This window comes from Diadema setosum, chromosome 20 (assembly GCF_964275005.1).
Source record: "Diadema setosum chromosome 20, eeDiaSeto1, whole genome shotgun sequence".
NCBI lineage: Eukaryota > Metazoa > Echinodermata > Echinoidea > Diadematoida > Diadematidae > Diadema > Diadema setosum.
Genome location: NC_092704.1, coordinates 1,565,860 through 1,587,816, shown reverse-complemented (window position 1 = coordinate 1,587,816; position 21,957 = coordinate 1,565,860). Strand labels below are relative to the sequence as shown.

The following is a 21,957-nucleotide window of genomic DNA, read 5'->3' as shown; positions in this document are numbered from 1 at the left end:
TTTAGCCCTTTATAACCTCAAACAAAAAGAAAGTGTTAAACTAAAGGGGAAAATAAGAAATTTCTGTCAGCTTAAACTTTAAATGACATAGGAAATAATGGCATAAAGATGATTAAATAAACATAATTTCTATATTTCACTCTTTTTATTTAATAATTTAAGAATTCATGAGATAAATTTGAGAACCAAATATTATTTAGAATTTTCCTAATTTGAAAAAAAATTGAAATTTCTACTATTTTTATATTGCTTCTTCTCTTATTTCATTTGAATTTGGGTTTGACCCAAGATTCTTCATTTTTTCCTTATTTTTTGCCTTTATTGATATTTTGGGCTTAAAAGATATTATAGAGATCAAAGTTTTATTTTTGCAACTTAGATTATGTATTGACAATTTGTAATTGTGTTAAATTAGTATTTTGTTCCTATTGTTATATGGACGCGCACTTACACATGAATGACAACTTGTTCATTAATTTTGCAATTTTTACTTTTGTGCCTTGGAAGAGAAAAACAAAGGTGTTCACTCTTGTGTAATGTCTCCCTTTTTATTGACTTACCAGGCTGATATTCAATTATATTACCTTTATTATGGTATATGATACATTAACTTTTAACCAAATAGTCTATGAGAAATATAAGCTTGAAAAAGTGTTTGCCTTAAGAACTCTCTTTTTTTTTCTTGCTGAGTGTATACCGGTACGTAGTTTCAAGTGTAAATTGTGAAAGAAGTATATCGTCACTGGTTTGGCGAGCTGTCTTACCCCAAAGACGAAGACATGACAGCATGTCAAAGGAAAGACTATGCCATTTGTTACAGTGCTTTGGCTGCCATTTTTTTTCTCTCCTGAACGTTTCACATTTTGTAGGTCTATACAAGGTCTTTTTGCCCCAGCGACGATATGTTTTAGAAAAAAGAAAAAAACGATTTCACCTTAAAAGTATGGCAGGAAAGACATCTGTCAAAATTGTTTCCTGATTGAAGTGAACAACTGAATTTCAAGGGACTTTCCTTGATACTCTAGTTTACTGAGTAGAAATCAGGAAACATCTGCCAAAAGCATTTGTCGTAGGTCACATTACAATTACTTTCTTTTTTCTGGAGTTGCCTAGAAAAATGTTTAATGTTCTTTTATTGGATCTAATGCAATATCAAGCTGTCAGAGTAACATGCTGAGTAGATGGAGTCCAGAATCTAGAAATTGTCAAGATGGGAAAATTCTACAAGTGTTTTGTTAACCCTTTGTGTGTGTTGATGGGCACAGAAAACCCATTATAGTTTTGCATACACTTCGAAGTCCTGGTACAGAAAGAGGTAATGTTTTAATTTTGGCTGAAGTTCAAAAGTTCTTCTTATTTTTCCCCCTGTACCAATGATTGTTGACACTGCATCATGATTAGATATTGGATGGGTCAAATGCGAAAAATAATTCCTAAAAACTTGCCAGATTCTGACAAATCCACTCAAAATCTGCATATTATTCAAATAAAATTCTTTCAATTTGGAATAAATGTCTCAAGACATGGCTCCACTTTGTTAGAAAGCTTAAGATGTACAGTGTTTTGTTTGTCTGAATGAAGGTATATACCTTATAGAAACCAACATAACAATGGTATAGACTCGGGCATGTTAAAGGTCCTGTTTACCTTTGGGAGCAGTGATTTTAAAAATGTTCAAGATATCACATTTGATGCATATGTGTAGGTCAGCTGTATCACAAATCATCCTACCATGTAAACATTTTGCAATAAAGCCTCAAATATAAGGAGATGTGAGTATATTTCTCAGTAAACTGTAACTGTAGATGGTTTAGTCTGGAAACATTTTGATTATAACTATTGTTCACATTTTATATAAATTTAACAATGCTTAATATTTTTACAGTGGTTGTTTCTATACATAACTCATATCTAATTACTATTTCAAAGTGCTATTGCTGGGTTTTTGTTTCATGTGCAAATGGTAAATAATGCCTTTAAATCTCAGATAGTATGGTTTCGGTCTTCATTGGGTATAAAACTTAGAAGTTATGCTCCTTCAATGAGTAGGCCTACAGAATTCCCTGAAAATGAGTCTTTCACAATCCTACACCGTATGTCCCCCCCCCCCCAAAAAAAAAAAAAAAAAGAAAAAGAAAAAAGAAAAAAAAATACAACAGGACCCTCTTCAATGATAACTTTAAAAATAGTGAATCAATCCAAATACAATTTCAGGTTATGGAACTATAACTTATTATCCACATCTTACAGAAAACCCCATCCAATTTGCTTCAGTGGTCAAAGAGAAATGAGGATCTTTGTAGAGCATGTCAGGAATCCCTTCCCTCAAAGTTCTGTCCATTGTGTTTACACACCAATATATGCAGTTCCAAGAGTATCCAAGCAGTAAACTCTGAAGAAATAAACCTATGACATGCTTCACAACGATCCATATTTCTCTGTGGCCACTTAACCAAATTGAATGGGGTTTTCTGCAAAATATAGATACTGGTAAGATGTTACGTTTTTAGACCCTGAAATAGCATTTGGACAGTTTAATTATATTAAAAGTTTTCAATGCAGAAATCTGGTTGTATTTTTTTTTTTTTTTTGGGGGGGGGGGAAGGGTGACATACTATACATTGCTGTTCAAAGAGAAATAGGGAAAAAAGCAATGGATGGGCTGTAGGCAACAGTCAAGGCATGTACGTCAGAAAACGAGACTCTCACTTCATGATGAGAATTCCTCAGTCTGTTGTATTGTATGACATCTGATACTGTAGCTCTGTTACAGTAGGTAGCCCGTATATGTCATTGATTCACAGTTCCAATTAGCTTTTAACCCAAACTTGAGATTGATTAGTTTTGGCTTACATTCTCCACCCTTTCTCAGGTCTGGAAGTCTGAAAGTATTAACATTATTTATTTATTTTTTTTTTTTCAAAACCGATATTTGAGAATGTTGAAAATCAATATCATCCAGTCTCATGTTTGAATGACAGGTGTTACACGATGGCACTGGTTGTTTTTCTTCATACTCTTTTGTTTTTATGAAAAAGTGGTTGTTTAATATGTTACTCATCTTTCAACTTTTTTTTTCTACAGATTACATCTGTAGCTCAATTTTTATTGCTCATGCTTGTTAAAGTACTTTTTTTTAAATCTTCAGTTTGAGTTAGTTACATTAATTAAATCCCATGTTAGATATGTTTTCAGCCAAGACACCATTCTTGCTCTCATATTGAGGAAAATATGGTAAGGATTGACCCCTCATGTATCCTGGCAAACTTTTTCCTCAGTCATTCCTGCGACCATCAGGCAGTGGGAGCAGATGCGCGCCCCTCTTTATTGTTGGTTAAAACAAAAGAAAAAATGAGGGGACAGTCCGTGCACCCCCTTTAATTTTGCGAAGGCGCCTCCCCTTCATGGAAATTCTTGGATCTGCCCCTGAACAGGGCAGGCCATGGCTACAGAACAGGGATTATGGGGATTAGATAATCTCTATTTATTGACCATTATAGTTTTCTAGACACTTTTGTCAGACTGCAAACAAAGCACACTTACGGTTTAAAGTATGATATGCACGTCAATACAAAAGCCTGGTTCAAATTTCAGTTGGAAACAAGTTGTTCTGGAATTTTTGTCACCTTTCAGCGTCTGTAGTTTCAAAGTTAGGGTCAATACAATCCCCTCATGTAAGCTATTTCTTTGTGAGAATTTGTCAGTATGTTTATTTTGAGACATCTGGTACTGTATTTTCAGTAGGTAGCCAGTATCATTTATTAGCAGTTGCAATCAGTTTTTAACCCAAATGTAAATTGATTAGTTTTGATTTTCATTCTCCACCTTTTCTCAAGTTAATACTCGATAGATGTGAAAGCATTAGAGTTTAAAACAGAAATCTGAGAATGCAAAAAAGTCAACATATTGAAGTTCCAAGCAAAGCTGAGAATGTAGGAAAGTCAACATATTAAAGTCCTAAGCAAATTTTACAGTATGCCATGAGCTATTTGTCATCAATCTCCTCTTTTTCTTGCTTGAAAAACCGGTATTTTCTTTACCTAACTGATCTTTTAAAGTTATCCCAGTCATTACAACTAAAACATTTTTTTCCTTTCTCTTTTTTCCCATTGCTTATATTAAGGTGATATCAAATGATTTTGATTTTTTTCTTTCATAGATATTAGTATTTATTAATGAGGAATCAATATTAAATGTATTTTACTAAAGAACATGAACATGTAGTTTTACAGTCTATAGATTTTCTTTGTTTGTTGAGTTTTATTTCTGCATTTTCCATTATATTTCGATTCAAAATAACATCATGAATAATATTTTTTCATACATTTTTCTTAAACCTGGAACCAGATAATGTTTGAACAAATGCCAACTGTCTCACTTCTTGTTCATTCTCTCTTAGCCATTTTTGCACTTCATTAGCCACCAGTTTTATATAAAGACAAGATGTACGTCACAGAGAGGATTTACCTAAAAGACTTTGTTTTTACCTGAAGTCATGCCCCTTTAACACATAATCACAAGCTTTGAAAGTAACTTCTTTCCTGTGAGTGTAAGAGTGTAAAATTGAATCAGAGAGATCAGGGGTGATATGCATAATATTTTACCAGTGATTTCTTTTTTTTCATTGGATTGATTGATTGATTTTATTTTCTTCTTTTTTTTTTTAAGGGGGAGGGATTTCAGCATTGTTGTTGATTTCTGTTTATTTGTTTGTTTGTTGTGTATTTCTCCGGATTATTGTTATGACGTGCACTTTTTTCATTTGTTTTTATCAGCTTACATATTTCACCCATGCCTGCATGGAGCTCAATCTTGGCGGCACAATCATGTTCACCGACCCGTGGCTGACCGGCCCAGCCTTTGCCAGAGGCTGGTGGCTACTGCATGAACCTCCAGCTGACTGGCTTGACCGCTTGTCCAAAGCTGACTTCATTTACATCAGCCATGTCCATTCAGACCACCTCAGGTAAATAAAGTGACTCCTTCCACTTCAAGCAAGATCAATTAAGATTCAAGATTCTAGTCATTATGACAATTTTTCATTAAAAATGCTTTTTTAAAATAATACAAACTATTATATGCTTCATGGACTATGTTTTTCCCTTCTCACTCATCAAAAATCACATCTGTGACAAAGTTGATTTTTTTATGTTATTAAAAAAAATGTAAAAAAAAAAATGGGCTATTTCGTTAAATTGTAAACGTTAACATCAAAATGTCAAAATCGTCAACTGCAACTAAGATACCATATCAATCTTCATAGATTGTATTTTTAGGGAATTTTGTTGATATCGATATGTTATGCGCATTCTGAGAGTTATCGGTATTGAAGTTTGAGGCTAATTTTCCTCTCATTTTCAGTTAAGAATTAGCCAAAATTTATTTTTGATTTATCTCCTGAAGAATTCATAATTACCCAATCCTTATATGGCAGATATGATTCTTGATGAGTTTAAAGGGTAAAAACATACTCCATGAAGGGTATAGTATGACCAATCACAACATGTGTGCAAATGTGCTCGCACTAGTAAATGGTTGTTGATTTTTGTTCTTGTATGAATCTTTTCCTTTTTGTATATAAGTGTTATTCGTCCTGAGGGGGGTATTCTGAGAGATAAGTAGAGTTAAATCAGCACTCAGCCAGTGATATCCTTTTCTGAGAGCTCAATTAAGTACGAGGAGGTTCATTAACAACCATGACAACAAGTATTTCGGAGGGAAGGTCTTGCGCACTTGCTTTTATCAATGCCCATTTACCACTGAGAGGACAGAGATAATGGCAAATTGGTATTTCTGAGTGCATGATTAGTGGTAAAAATTAATCAAAAATTAAATGGTATCTACTGGCCCCATTCAACAGAGGACAGAGATAATGGCAAATTGGTATTTCTGAGTACATGATTAGTGGTAAAAATTAATCAAAAATTAAATGGTATCTACTGGCCCCATTCAAGGAATTTAATCAATTTATGAGAGATGCTTAAAGAGGATGAGAACTTTGTGTGCACAGGGGCAGGTTTGTAGTCAAAGACTTATGGATGCAGAGTTCTGTGGTTGTATACAGGGGTGGGGAGGAGTGTGCACAGGGGGCATAATGTAAGTGTAATCATAGTATTCGTGCATAGAAACTGCCTGATAGCATGGAATAACAGTTAGATAGGAGTTAGATAGGAGAAACTTAGGACAATTTTAAGGGACTTATTCATATGTACTTAAGTTATCAGAATACCGATTTTGTGCAACATTAAGGTGCTATCAACTTCCCGATTTGATTGCAAAGTTAATTGCACACTTCATTGAGACCTCACAATACCAGCCCAAATATTGATTTAAATAAATTATTAAATTAAGTGTAGAAGAACATGCAAGTATTTTCAAATTGGCAGTTCCCACTGAACCTGTCGTTTTGTTTTGTTTTTCCTTTTTTTTAATGTCTACTGTTGTGTTGTCTACTTTTGTTTCTGTTTTTCTTCAAAAAGTGTACCTTTACAGCTTTCAAAATATTGCAATGCTATTCATGAGGTTAGCATTCCTGATCACCACTTTAAGATGAAACAGTTCTGCACATCTTGCCTGAGTCATCTTGAACTTGAAGTGTTTTGTCTTTGTAAATCTCTTGATAGCACTGAGGCTACTTGCATAGGCCTAATTGCCTTGTGAACTCTGGCCTAAAGAACAAGGAAGTAGCTTTGTTACAAATCCTTTTTAAAAGTAGTAAAACAGTTCAGCAGCACAGTTAAGAAAAAAAAAGTCATTTTCATTGTAAAAGACTGAAGCGAAGATGTGTATTTTAATTCAGTTTATAAGGAAAATAGTTCCAATGACATTCAAATGTCATATTGGGATGTGATATTGAGTGCAGTCATCTTCTGTGAATCAGTTCATCTGTGTGAGGAACATTTATATCAGCACAAGATAAAAAGAGCCTTGCTTTAATATAATATTTGAGCCCCATGTTGTTTTAGTTTTCAGTCTACCAACATATTTGTACAAGATCATAAAACTGCTGAGAGGCTGGATAAGTGGTTGACCATGTACCAGCCTGGAGACAAATTGTTTGCATTGAAATTGATCATGTTTGAAAAAGAAAACATTGTGTGAAGCAAATGGCATTGAAGAGGAATGGACTTCAAGGGAAATGGACCTGCATCCTGCATCACTTACATCGGGAAGTCCAGACGAGAAACTGAGTTCCTTTATTTTTACTTACCCTAATGGGTACATTACAGACAGCCATTTACGCACCATTGTGAAAACAAGACATTGCAACAAATTTCATAATGCCATTTTTGTCACTACATACACACACACACACACACACACACACACACACACACAAACATTCATACACATAATGTTTCTTTATAATTAAAGTGTAGTGGTATTCTAAACTTAATGCACAAAATGTGGATTTAGTGAATGCAGCTATGTTAGTATGGCTCATCAGTGAAGTTTGAGGAAAATCTGGCCATCTGTACAGAGTGTAGTTACAAATTTTTAAAGTTTTGATGCCACCATTGCTGGGTGAGAAGACTACAAGAATTTGTGATGTCACTGCTGGACAACAATAAGAAAATATCAAAAGAATTTCACAAAATTTCATTTTTCATAAAAAACCCGACACATTTCCTGACGTGTTACCGACACATGTTATGGGTAATATTATCCTCCCTGCTTTCTGAAAAGATAAGTCATGTACTCTTTAATTATGCCTGATAAATGAAAATGGATGGAATTCTCTTTATGTTTTTTATCTTTTTATTTTCATGTTTTCCAGTGATACTGCAAACTGTGGTATTCATCTCAACAAGCAATGTTGGCACCGAAACTTTAAAAAAACTGATAACTTTTGAAAGGATTGTCTGATTTTCGTCAAACTTGTTTGTATTCTGCTACATTTTTTGCTTTCCGTCAATCCAAAATTTGTGCATTTCTGTACTGGTTCCCTGCAATGATAAAGAAACATAATGCATATGACTGTGTGTGTGTTTGTAGTGATAAAAGTGGCATCATATGATTTTTGTATTAAAATTGATATATTGTTTTCATAATGGTGTTTTAATGGCTGTCAGTAAATGTATCCATAATGCCTAGTCAAAAAACAGAAAGTAGTTTCTTTTTTGAAGGAAGGTGATTTTTCATGCTGGTCCTTACTATTTGATATCCTACCATTTTTTCCAATCTAAAGTGAGGTGCTGGTCAGTGTAGTTAACCCATTGAAGAAGAGTCCAAAGAATACTCAGGCAGGTGTCTATGGGAAATATGTGTTATACCACAATCAGTCCATCCTCAATAGGTTAAGCATCCCAGGGCAATAGCTGGCTTGGGCATCCACATAATCTGTGAAACCAATGTTAATGAATGAATCCACTCCCAAGTGTTATCACTGTCATAAGAAAGAAAAAAAAAACAGTGCCAAAAATGATCAAAATTGGATAAGGAAGCTATGACATTCTTAAATTTCAATTTTTTTTCTTCAGAAAATACTTCTTGAAGAGTCCTTATGAATATTCAAATCAGCAAGTTGATGATGTCATGTTCGGACAATTTCTTATGCATTTAATTATATAGACATGACAAAAAAGTCATAATTCAGCTATATATATATAAAACTTGTTCTAAAACCACCCAAAATAAATAAGAATAAGTATTAACTCTGATAATCTGGTATGGGAATATGCTTTTGCCTGCATTAGCTGCAAATAACAATTTGTTTGCATTTGATATTATATATAACATAAATGAAAAATTGTGTGAGCATGACATCATCAACTTGCTCATGTGAATATTCATAAGGACTGGTCAAGAAATATTTAAAAAAAAATGTGAAATTTCAAAATGTCATATCTTGTCATTTCTTATCTGATGTTTGTAATTTTTGAAACATTGTGTAGGGATTTTTTTCCCCAAAAAATTCTTTTAGAGTTTATTTATTTTGGGGGTATATTTCCTCTTTAATACAGGCTCATGCATAGGGCCCTACATAAATGTATGGAAATAACTTGTCCATTCACGAAGTACATGCTGATGCTTTCTCAACAATGCACAGCATCTAGGCCCATTACAGTACAATGCCTGGTTTGTAGACCTTTCTTGCTCAGTGGATTAACAGTGAATATGCGCTATATTACTAGAGGAGATTCTCATACAATTTGTGCATTACGTATGTCATGATGGTAGGTGAATTTCTGATTTTTTTTATTTTTTTATTTTTTTTGCAGCAAAACAAGTAGTGAATATCAAATTAGCAAAAGAATGTGGACGGGGATGAGAAATGCAAAGTTTGCGTATTTTTTATATTGGGATTTTGAAAAAAAAAGTAAATAGTAAAAGAAGCCTAACAAAATTGGATGCATGCACGCAAGAATGAGAAACTACTTTCTTCCTTTTTTTTTTATACTTGGCCTGATAGTTTTGGCTCGCTGGAATGTGTGCATTGGCCTCAAGATATTCTTGTTTCATGGAAATTCCCACACAATGTTTTCAGTTTGCAGACACTTCTTCTTTGGCATTTCCTGTGTCGGTGGACCTGTGAGCATGCATGCCATGCCTGCCTAGTCAGAAACTTCATTTCAGATTTGTTAATGACACTTTTCTACAAAGACCATGATATAGGGCTTATTTCTTTCAGTGCCCAGAATTTAAGAAGGTGAACATCCAATACTCAAGAGGCCCCCAGGTCTCTCGTCAAAAAAAGAAAGAAAAAAATCATAAATGATATGTGCTAAGCACAATAATTTTGTACATTATACTTTTGATGATTTTCTCCTTTGATAAGTGTTACCATAAAGACTTTGTTCACTGTAGACCTATAAACTCTTATTTTTCCGAGTATCCATTCGGTTAAATACATACATGTAGGCCTTTATCAACAGACATGATTTTAGAGAACAGTCTATAGCCTGCCAGGAATTTGTGTGTTTCAAAGTAATAAACCTTTGGAATAACAAACCTTATTTCATTTTTAGATTATTTTTGAACCTGTAGAATAAGGAACACCACCCACCATAAAGACATCCTAAAAAGCAATGTTTTTGGCCCAGTCAATATCAGCTGCATACTCCCCCTCCCCCCAGTCATTTCTAAATCATCTTAACATAACAGAGACTTGATGTTAAGGACAAATGTTTTTCCTTTTTTTTTTTTGCTTTTTATTTCTGGTACTCATCAAAAGAGGAAGGTTAGGGAAGATCTTGTATGTCTATTGTCTTACAGGCTAACAGGAGACTTGCTGGTCCATATAATCATCATTTAGGGTGGTTTACATGATGTGGTTGCTACTCAAACTGTTGCGTGAAAAATATGACAGTCATAAATTCCATGAGCTTTAAATTAAGATCCGGCTTTAATGAAACTTCTGGCATATTCTTAACTTTACTTCCTCCGTAATTAAACAAAAATGATTCAAGCCAAGTTAAGCATGATATAGGAGTGTGTTTAGTAACCAATATACTTTTGATTTATGATCCCAGCTGTCAATATAAAATACATCTAAAGTTAGTTTCTGATTAATTCTGCAGGCAGAGAAAAGTGAAACACTTTATGTTATATATTCAAGTGGTGATGGAGGTCCAAGTTTTTGGCCCATTTTATGAGCAACTAGCAAACTTTGAAGTATATGCCATAATTGCCAACAAGTCGCAGTTTCTGTAGATATTTGCGTGTCACAGCTCAGTTGATGGCAATGCTCCGAGTTAGCTCCTCCTCCTGAGTCATCTGATGCTTTATCTGTGTACGTCTTTCTTCTTCCTCCTTTTCTAGGCCCTAATTGGATCTAGAAATATTTTATTTTAGTTGCGTATATCCTCCATCTCATGTTCTGAATTGATGCTGTAAATTATCCCTCTCTTGAGTGTGTGCAATCTTCTGTGAGCGAAACTGTTGATGACTACATGTAGGCCCTATATTGGAAGCATAGTGGGCAATATTGTTACATGTGCATCGGCCTCATCAGAGCTGTATATGGACACATAAATGTTCCAAAAGGGAGAATTTGACTAAATTCCTTGAAGTTATGTCCAGTTCTAGCCATACTTAAAGGTCAGCTGAAAATGATGATCAGGATGAAAATCAGGATAATAAAGTGTGAAAGTTAGGATTGATAGAAGTCCTGCCAGATAGTTCTTGAGACTAGCAGAACAGGTACCTTTACCATGGCTTTTACGTAAATGTTATATACTTCAAGTGTGTGCATATTTTCTATGATCATTTTGTAGTATAAAGTGATGCAGAAAAAAATAATGCTGGCTAAATAAATGTAATTATCTGGTGGAATTTATAAAAATAGAAACGAAGAAAGAAGAGAGTTTTTTTTTCTTTTAAATGAATAGGACCAAAACTGTACAAACGTGAAGGTATCATGTAGTACAATGGTTACGAAGAAAGAATAGGAATTTCCTTATTTGCATGATCCCTGCAAAAGATTTATCCAGTGGAGAATGTTCCCAGAGTGAAGATTGTTTCAAAACTCCAGGAAGTAAGCAAGTAAAGCATGATTGCCATGTGAGTATCATTATCATTTGTCTTGTCTCAACAAAGCTTCCAGAACAAATCCCAAATGATTCATCCTGTCTGTGTTTGATTGGATGCACCTTTAACAAGAACACCAGCGGGAGAGCTGTAAGATGGAAACCAGCGTGACTTCACTCTGTGTTTGGAGCCAAGTACCCAGTGGGGATTCCAGTTGTCATGGCAAACCTCAAGACATCCTGGAAATTATCAAAAAGAGTTTAGAAAGCCAGACCTGTTATACTTATGAATTCAAGAGTAACAAGACATGCATTGAAAAGTCATGAAAATTCTTTTTTTTTTTTTTTTTCTGGTTTGTGATATCATCTGGAAATCAGCAAATCTCTGTTTGACTTGTTTCCCCTTGGAAAGACTCTTTTTTTCCTGGTAGGCATGGAGTTTATTTTTTGAAGAAGGTGCAGGGACCTTGACCTATGTAATGCTGTCACCTCATCCCTTGCTCTCCAGCTATCCCACGCTAGAGCTCTTGTCGGCCAGGAATCCTGACATTCCCATTTACGTTGGTGATACATCTATGCCTGTCTTCTGCAAGCTCAGCCAAAGCGGTGTCCGACTCAACAACATTCATGTCCTTCAGTTCGGCGTCTGGCATGAGGTAAGGAAAGAAAGAAAGAAAGAAAAACAAAAACATGAAAACGACAGAAAACACATGAAATATGCTTGTAAATCAGAGATGTGAACTTTTTATGAACAGTTTCAGTATTTTCAGGATTTTTGTCTCGTGTTGGAACATCTGTCCGTACAAACTTTAAATGATGGGGGGGGGGGGGGTATTTAAATGTTACATTAGACATGACACATATAAAACAATATGAGGAAACAAAATCCAGCACATTGTGGCGACATGTGAAGTATAAACAATCTAAGTTTGATAGTACATGGTGTAATATGATGCCTTTTTAGAATTACCTCAATTATTACAATGAATAATCAAACAAGGACAGTATAAATTCCCATGTAAGATATTACAGTAACTAGTCAAATTGACAGAGCTTTCCACGTGCGAACTTGCAAAGTAAATTGTTTGACACTTTTGGTCCAAAGGGACACTTACACTATTTACTTCATCTTTTCAAGTGTAGTGTTTATGACCCTTGGCAACATGCTATGTTCCTCCTGCCCTGTACAGTACAATAATTTTTGCTGTGTATTCTTCAGAATTAATTTTGTACATATGCGACCCTAAATCACAAGACCAACTTAAAGTCACCAGACATGGATTTTTAGTTAAGGACAGATTCTGAAAGAGCAGACTTTAAGCTTTAAAATGATGTATAACTTAATTCAAATAGACTCTCCTACTATAACCTAAGTATTGGAAAGAAAACACACACTCTGTCAAAGTGCATACTGAGAAAAGAGGCTTTGAATTTTAGGGTGTATTCAAGTACTCAATCTCACCAAACCATGTTCTGTGAAATGAATTGGACAAAAAAAAAAAAAAAAAACACCAAAAACCCAGGATGTAAAACTCAATTGCAACAACAATGAAGAGATTGTTAGATTATGCTGAAATTAAACATGCTGTATGTAGCACATTCTATCCATTACTAATACCAACTTTCAATTTCATATAGCATCATACTGTCAAAGGTAATTTGAATGAGTTTAAAGTGAAGAGTGTGTGAAGAGTTTTTAGGGAATGAAAAGTGGACTCAAAGACAGATCTAATCACATGTGCACTATTCTAAAAAACAAGTGTTTGTGAAAAACTGCTGAAAACACAATTTCCAATTCGTTTTATGATTCCAAACTTTAGAGTAATGTAGAAGAAAATTTGCTCTTTCAGAAAATATGAAAAACTCGAGATTGACTAAGTTGACCTGTTTCACCTTTTTTTCAAGTCCTCACATAAAATCGGGGTATGCACCTTTTTGTCGATTGTGGGATGCATGGTCACATATTATATGCTATTCTTTCTTTATTACGTACCACCATATTCAGTTTTTCCTTTCATATGTGACCCTGCATCACAAAACCAACAAAAAGTCGCCAGACATGGATATTTAGTTAAGGGCAGATTCTGAAAGAGCAGACTCTAAGCTTTAAAATGAGGTGTAACTCCTAACCTATCTAAAAATTGGAGAGAAAGGACATACTCTGGAAAGTGTGAACTGAGAAAACAGGCTCTGAAGTACAGGGTCTATTCAAGCGCTTAACTCTTTAGGGTGGGATTTCACGGAGCACGCGAACGATTTGCGAAGGACGCGAATGGCAAAATCCAGTATTCGCATTTTGGTCTGCAAAAGATCGCCAAACGAACGTGAGGGTTCGGAAGCGTCGTCAATTGTTCGCGAATGTCGTTTTTACTTCGGCGAGAATTTCAAAAAAGTTTGAAATTTTCTGCGAACCTTTTCCGCACACTTGGTCGTGATTTGGTCGTGAATTGTTCTCGAAAGTGTCTTTAAAGCCTTGTCATATGCGCAAGACCTTCGCAAGACACGCGCGATGTTCGCAAAATGTTCGTGAAACCCAAACAGACTCCGAAACTTTGGAGAATGTCTCGCGTATGTTACGCGAAATCTGCGAAGTTTTTCCGATCATTTTACAACGTAATCGCAAACTGTTCGCGTACCTTTTGAGACATTCTCGCGATCGTTTAGCGCACGTTTGGGGGATGTATGACCTATACGTTTTCTACAAATAAAAATCGTAGCATACACCTAAACATCAAACAATTACTAACAACTATAGTAACAAAAAAAAAATAAAGACTAGCAAAGAGAAAGAAATGTTTGATATTAAAAAAAATCGCAGAATACAGTTAAAATTAATCTAAAGTATGTAAAATTTCATTTGAAGTATAGAGATTATGTGTTGTAGGAACTGCAAAACAAAAAAAGATCATATGCTTTACTAGTGGAGATACGTCCTAGGAAAAAAATGTAGGCAAGCACACAATAGAAAAATGAGAGAAAAAGAAAGGAGAAATAGAGGAAAGAAAAAAAAAATCAACTCAAGACAGCTTCCACCTCTCCTTGGGTACATTTTCTCCCATGATTATTGAAAATTTTTCGTTGTTCGCATTTCCTTCGCGTGTTCTTCGTGTACGTAACATGCTGTACTTTAGCAATGATACACACGACATTCGCACATACGTCGTGGAAACTTCGCACAAATTGCGCAAGAATAGTTTTCGGCTTCATTGTCGGAAAACATTCGGAGAAAAACTTCTCCAAATGTTGGATTTTGTCATTCGCATCCTTCGCAAATCATTCGCGTGCTCCGTGAAATTCCACCCTTATGTGCCATGTTCGCACGTCCTACTCAGTCGATGGCATGCCAACTTCACATATTCCGCTCAAACGCACTAATCCTCTATATGTCGTATCCATGCCATTTCATTTTTTTTTTCCTTCCATATACGTAGGGACAGTTTCGAAATCTCATTCCCACCCAGGGGTCTATTCAAGTCTTCCTGTTGCATTGCTTTTCCACAATGCCTTTTTAAGGCATTTCTTTTTGTGTGTGTGTGTGTTTGTCATTTTTCCACTTTGTCTTTTCTTTTCAGTTTCTATGAGAACAAAAAGCTGAAAAAAATGTGAAATTCCTTACATTGAATTTCTATTGAAAGAGAAAGCTGAAAAGAAATTCATTGGAAATTCCTTGCATTTGTGGAGGGGTAAAAGGGAGCTGCTGCCCCCCCCCCCCCAGCACTAAGATCAAAATCAATCACACACAAGTAGGGAGATGAAGAGTGCTAAATTTTTCATACTTTAGGGGAGTATGTTTGATTCCCAGTCATTAGGTGAATAAATGACCATTTTCCAACGAGAGTTAGAATAAAGAAATCAATAGAGTTCTTGGAAGAGATATATGCATGTAATACAGACCTTTGCTCTTTTACAAATGTACATTATATTGTCTTAAGTTAGGAGGAGACTTTAATGTAATTTAACCCCTAAAAGACTAGACCCAAGGATACTCAGGCAGGTGTTTATGGGGAATGCATGTTATAGCAAAATCAGCATGTCCTCAATGGGTTTTAACAGAATTTGGGATTATATAGAGTGTAAAATGCCCTCCAATACTCAGTATACAAATCGTTCGGATATCTTGAAGAAAGATGATTTGTAAGATATATGGAGGAACAGGAATCTAGAAAAACTGTACATTAAAAATTCAAACAAAAGAGCCCTTTATGATTAGCACAAACCTAGATTCATATTGAGAATCAGAAGCAAAGGAGAGTTAAAAAAAAGATAACAACAACTAGAAATTGGACTAGGGAAAAACTTGTATGGCAAGTTAAAATAACACTTCCCTTGCACACACACAAACCACTATGAAGTGATACTGTTCCGAAACTTCGCATGCACGACTTCTGTTCAAGAGTAAACAATTATCAAGATGGATGTTCTAAAGATAGCATGCAATCAATACCACCTTGGTTCCTTGCAAACTTTACTATCCATACATGAAAAAATGTTGGATTTTTCCCTTGAACCATGTATAAAATCGCATGCCCATTTGTTTGTTTGTTTGTTTGTTTGTTTTTTTTTGGGGGGGGGGAGGGGAGGGGGGTTGTTACACGGGCAAATGTGGTATAATAAAAGAACAATTTTTATTTACCTGAATCTGTGAAGAAGATATTCAATCGACTTCAAGATCACAGCTTGCAACATCACAAGCATACATCACCTCCCTGCACGATGTTGATGTGGAATTGAATGTATCGGTTCTGCAGCTGAACAACAAGTCTCTAGAATGACATTATAATTTCAGTCCCACAAACTAGAATTGCCGTCATTTCGGGTTCCGGCGTTCAGTACAAAGGGATATCAAGATGCCATCTCTCAATCTTTTGGGAGAGATTTTAAACATCATTGTTTGTATTCCAACAGGGCTATTAAAGCTTTCCAAAAATGTAAAATTTGCCTTTGAGTTATTTATGAATATCAAGCAACTTTTCTCGTTAGAGTTCCTTTTAATGCCTCAAATTAATGTACACTGTTTGTGCTTTGTCTTATTAAGATTGATATACTTGTATATATGTGACCGTGCATGACAAAACGAACAAAAAATCGCATGCACTGATTTTGTGTGAGGACTAAAAATAGGTGAAATGGGTCAGCCTAGCCAATCTTGACTTTTTCATATTTTCTGAAAGAGCAATTCTTCTTCTACATTATGCTAAAATTTGGGATCGGAAAACGAACAGGAAAGTGTGTTTTTTTAGCATTTTATCTCAAACACTTTTTTTAAAGAATAGTGTGATTAGCTGTGTCTGTTAAGAGTCCCCTTTTTATGCCTCCGCCACAAAGTGGTGCCGGAGGCATTATGTTTTCGGGTTGTCTGTCCGTCCGTCTGTCCGTCCTTCCGTCCGTCCGTCCGTCCGTCCGTCCGTCCGTCCGTCCTTCCGTCCGTCCGTAATGAATTTTGTGGACAAGGTAACTATCGAAACCTGTTGAGGTATCCTAATGAAACTTGGCATGTATGTGTATTAGGGGGTGAAGTTGTGCCTATCAACTTTTGGATGCACATGCTCAAGGTCAAAGGTCAAAAGGTCAAGGTCAAATACATAAAATTTCACTATTTCCACCATATCTATTGAATGCCTGAATATATTTTCTTGAAACTTAGTGTATACATGTATTACTCAATTAAGATTCTCTGGTGAAAGTTTGGGTCATGAGGTCAAAGGTCAAAGGTCAAAAGGTCAGGGTAAAATAAATAAAATTTCACTATTTCCACCATATCTATTGAATGCCTGAAGAGATTTTCTTGAAACTTAGTGTATACATGTATTACCCAATGAAGATTCTCTGGTGAAAGTTTGGGTCATGAGGTCAAAGGTCAAAGGTCAAAAGGTCAGGGTCAAATACATAAAATTTTACTATTTCCACCATATCTATTGAATGCCTGAAGATATTTTCTTGAAACTTAGTGTATACATGTATTACCCAATTAAGATTCTCTGGTGAAAGTTTGGGTCATGAGGTCAAAGGTCAAAAGGTCAAGTAAAAATATTAAAACTTCTTTTTTTTTCTCCGTACCTTGGAAAATTGTTCAAGGTATCTTCATGGAATATAGTATATACATGTACTGACTGGAAGTGATTATCTAGAGAATGTAGGGTTCATGGGGTCAAAGGTCAGGGATCAAAGGTCAAGTGCAAGACTTCAAAATTTTACTATTACCCTCACATTTATGCAATGCCAGCAGGGTTATTTTTTTACAATTGGTGTATGCGTGTGTAACCTAATAGAAATTCTCTGGAAAGTTTTTTTTTTTCTCTTTTTGCCTCAAAGATCAAGTGAAAGTGCTGAACTAACTTTTTCCTCCATATCTCGGAAGTGGCTCAAGTTACCTTGAAACTTAGTACATATTATGCATGTTCTACCTGAAAGTAATTATCTTATGAATTTTAGGGTCAAGGGCCAGATGAAAATGGTAACAATTTACTATTCAATTCAGAAATTGCACTTTTTCTCCACACCTGTACCTTGAAAATTACTCAATGCCTAAATGTATGAATGGGTCAAAGTCAAGTTAAAGTCCTTAAATCCCTAGATACATGCTCTCCTATTCATCCAATTAAACCTACGTCAAGGAAGGTGAACATTCAACACATTTGTGACAAACTTGTCATTCCAATATTTTGCCAATTTTGTGAAAATGTAATCACACAGTGTCCACATGTACTATCTAGACCTATTGGGAAAATCATGCATTATGGCGGAGGCATACCAGTCGCCAAAGCGACATTTCTAGTTATTTCTTAAAAACCCTGTACACACTCTTCACTTTCAACTCCAATAACTTTAGAAACAATGATGCTGCTGCTTTGAAAGTTGGCATTAATCATGGACAGAATGTGCTAATAAAGCATGCTCAATTTCAGCTTGATCTGATAATCCCTTCATTGTTGTTGCTACAGTGGTTAACATCTTGTTTGTTGTTCCATTCATCGCACAGCTAGTGCGGCTTGGTTCTAAAAAGATTAAGCGCTTGAAAAGACTCTCTGTTCCAGAACCCCCCCCCCTTTTTTTTTTCAGTTCACACAATTCCAGAGTGTTTACTCTCTTTCTAAAATTTAGATAGGTTAGGAGAGTCCTTTTGATTTGAGTTATACATCATTTCAAAGCTTAAATTCTGCTCTTTCAGAATATGTTCTTAACTGAAAATTCATGTCTGGTGATGTTTTGTTGGTTTTGTGATGCAGGGTTTTATATATATATATATATATATATATATATATATATATATATATATATATATATATGTATATATATATACATATACATATATGTTTCTTTTTATCTGCAGATCAACAAAGACACTCGCTTCATGATCATGATGGATGGTGTGCATCCAGACATGGACACATGTATCCTCGTAGACTACAAAGGTAAACATGTACAGTGGCGGAATCAGAGGGGGGTGCACCAGGTGCGCCCCCTCTTTATTTGTTATTAAAACAAAAGAAATAAAAAGAAAAAAATTAAATGAAACCTGGAAGTAGCACCAGAAATATTGTTTGCACCCCCTCCCCTTTACAGAATTCCTGGATCTGCCCCTGATATGGGCTCATCCAAAATCACCCAAAATCTCTTTAATAGCATTTTTCAGATGCTGCTAAGAGTGTATCTGTCTCAGTCATGTACAACTTTTGATTAATGCTAATATGTGCCTGTTTCTTTGCCATGATTACATAATTATCATTTTCTTTCTTTTCCAATAGCATGTTCTCTCTCTCTCTCTCTCTCTCTCTCTATATATATATATATATATATATATATATGAAGAGTTTGTTTGCAAAAACCGATAAGTCCATATTTGTCAAATGGAGATATTTGCGATTAAAGGTCAAGAAAAATAAAGAGAATAATGAGAAAATTTTTGCTTCTTTTGATCATAACTTCAAAAATGTACCTTTATATGTAGTGACCAATATATCATTTAAAAGTTATTATTTTGTACTTTATGACAGAGACCGTACTTCAAAATCTTCAAAAATGGACTTATCGGTTTTTGCAAACAAACTCTTCATATATATATATATATATATATATGTATATATATATATATATATATACATATATTAATTCATATTAATTCTTTTTCTTATTCAGCTGGTTTCAAATAGATCACCTCCCTGCATAGATACAGTAATGAGATATCAGTACTTTTCTCACTAAACCATAATGCAGATGGATAATTCTAGAAACAATTTTAATATAACTGTAATTTACATTTTGTATATTCAACAATACCAAGCATTAATTATGCTTATTAACATTTTTACATTGGTTGTCTCTTTCCCTGAATTACATTTCTAAAACTATTTTGAAGCACTAAACCTGAGTTTTTGTTTCATCTACAAATGGTCAATAATGCCTTTAACCTTGGTCTGCTTTTAAAAAGACTGCAGTGTCTATCTAGCAACTTATGTATTTTTTTCTTATGCTGACTTAGGCGGGAGCCTGATATTTTTTTATTTTATTTTATTTTGTTTTAGTTTTTCTTTCACAATTGTGGTATGCATATCAGCAGAAGGGCTAAGACCAAGCCCTCCAACTTTTCTTCGACATTTCTGTGCAGGACTCAAGTAAACAGAAGTCACATTTGATGCAAAATTACATTGGTACTGCATTCTGTTTTCACAGGGTTCACATTATTTGGCAGTCCAGGTTTTCATTTCTGTTGCGAGAGATGAAAAATAGGTTTAATCGCACATATTTGCTTAAACTTTGTGCATGTTCACAACTCACAACAGATAAAAATATTGGCTTTAAAGGGTGTGTACAGTTCTGGTTGAGGTGAGGATTTAGCTTTTAACGTTTTGCGAGATATTCAGAAACCACTCTATGAGATGTCAAAGAGCATGCAATTCTAAGGGGTATCAAAAGTTTATTTGATGAAAACCAGTTTTGAAATGGTTGAGAAATCCAAAAACAAGGTGAAACAAAGAGATCCTAATAAAAGGTGTGGCCTGTCGCCTTTTATTATTATCACTTTTTTTGATATCTCAGTCATTTGAAAACCAATTTTCCCAGGGATACCGTTTTGCAGCCACACCCCTTTGAAAAAAACCAGAGCTAGTCGGGTTTGCTAGTAAGGGTGAAACCAGCCTGAATAGTGGAAAACAGATGAGTGACCACTTTTTCTTGTAATTTTTATTTATTTATTTATTTATTCAGTTTTCTTTACCCAGGGTAGCCCCATCAGTGGTTTAAACACTGTTATCCTAGGGGGCCCTGCAACAGAATGACAAAATATAACAGTTCAACAAACACAAAATAACAAATCAAGGACATTCCTTTTTACATCATAACATCAACACAATATCAATACTCTATATAAATGAAGAAATGCAAAATTAATCCTTTTCGATAATAATAACACAAACTCATATTATTTGAGAAAAAAAAATGATACCTTAACATTAAACAGGAATATCAAAAATACCTGAATTCTACCCCAAGTGAGATACGCTTGTATGTATGCTCTTACGAACGCTTGAAGAGAGGTGGCGTTTCGGACTTCAGCGGGGAGCTGATTCCAAATACATGATGCATAGTGTGAAAACGATTTTTTTCCTGCTTGAGTTTTAACTTGTGGAATTCATTCATTTTATTTCATTCATTTTGTGTAATCATGGTACTAACATCAGCCATGGCTGTTTTTCATTTAGTCCGTGCAATAAAAAATAGTATACATAACATGATACATCATCAGAGATATGAAGCAAAATAAAAACTGCATAAAACTACACAAATGTATATTACATATCATAGGCAAGACACAAAATAGGCAAGGCTATCAATTTACCAAAAATAGAATTACATTTCCATCAAAACTTAAAGTATAAATATCTTAAAGTAAATTATTATTAACAAACAATAGGATAAAACACAAAATTACTGAAATAATATCTAATACACACAAAAAACACTTTAAACTTTAACAACGAACACTGCACAATGAAGCATGAAGCATGAACACGTCTAGCTTTGCTTTTGGATACAAAGTCAACTCCACTGAGGTCAATGCAATTAATGGATCACAAAGTAAGACCATTTATAGTGGTGACCCTGTGTCACAACCCCCCTCCCCCCCCACCCAAAAAAAGAAAAGAAAAGAAAAGTTGTGCTCCCTGATTTAACGTGAGGACTAAAAACAACTAATGGGTTAACTTTGTCAGTCTTCTTTTTTTCTTGTATTTTCTGAAAGAGCAATACTTCTATGTAATTCTAAAGCTTTGGATCATAAAACAAATGGGAAATTGTGTGGGTTTTTTTATAGCTTTTCTAGAGCACTTTTTAGTGAAATAGTGTATTTAGGTGTCTCTGAGAAATCTATTTTCATTTCTTAAAACCCGTTACTCACTCTTTTGTGTGTACAATTTAGCTTTCAACTCTCATGATTTTTTGAAAGATGACAGATGCTCGTGCATTGTTATTTAGTTTCAGTCATGAATAGAAT

At 34.8% G+C, this 21,957-nt stretch overlaps 1 protein-coding gene across 1 annotated transcript in view; it reads left to right on the top strand.

Annotated features, from left to right (window-relative positions):
* LOC140243984 (cytidine monophosphate-N-acetylneuraminic acid hydroxylase-like) overlaps positions 1-21,957 on the top strand; it is a 109,588-nt gene that overhangs the window by 27,279 nt on the left and 60,352 nt on the right. Inside the window, exons 4-6 of the mRNA XM_072323646.1 lie at positions 4,776-4,966; positions 11,977-12,124; positions 18,799-18,880. Coding sequence (XP_072179747.1) covers positions 4,776-4,966; positions 11,977-12,124; positions 18,799-18,880 — 421 coding nt within the window. The remainder of the gene's footprint in view (positions 1-4,775; positions 4,967-11,976; positions 12,125-18,798; positions 18,881-21,957) is intronic.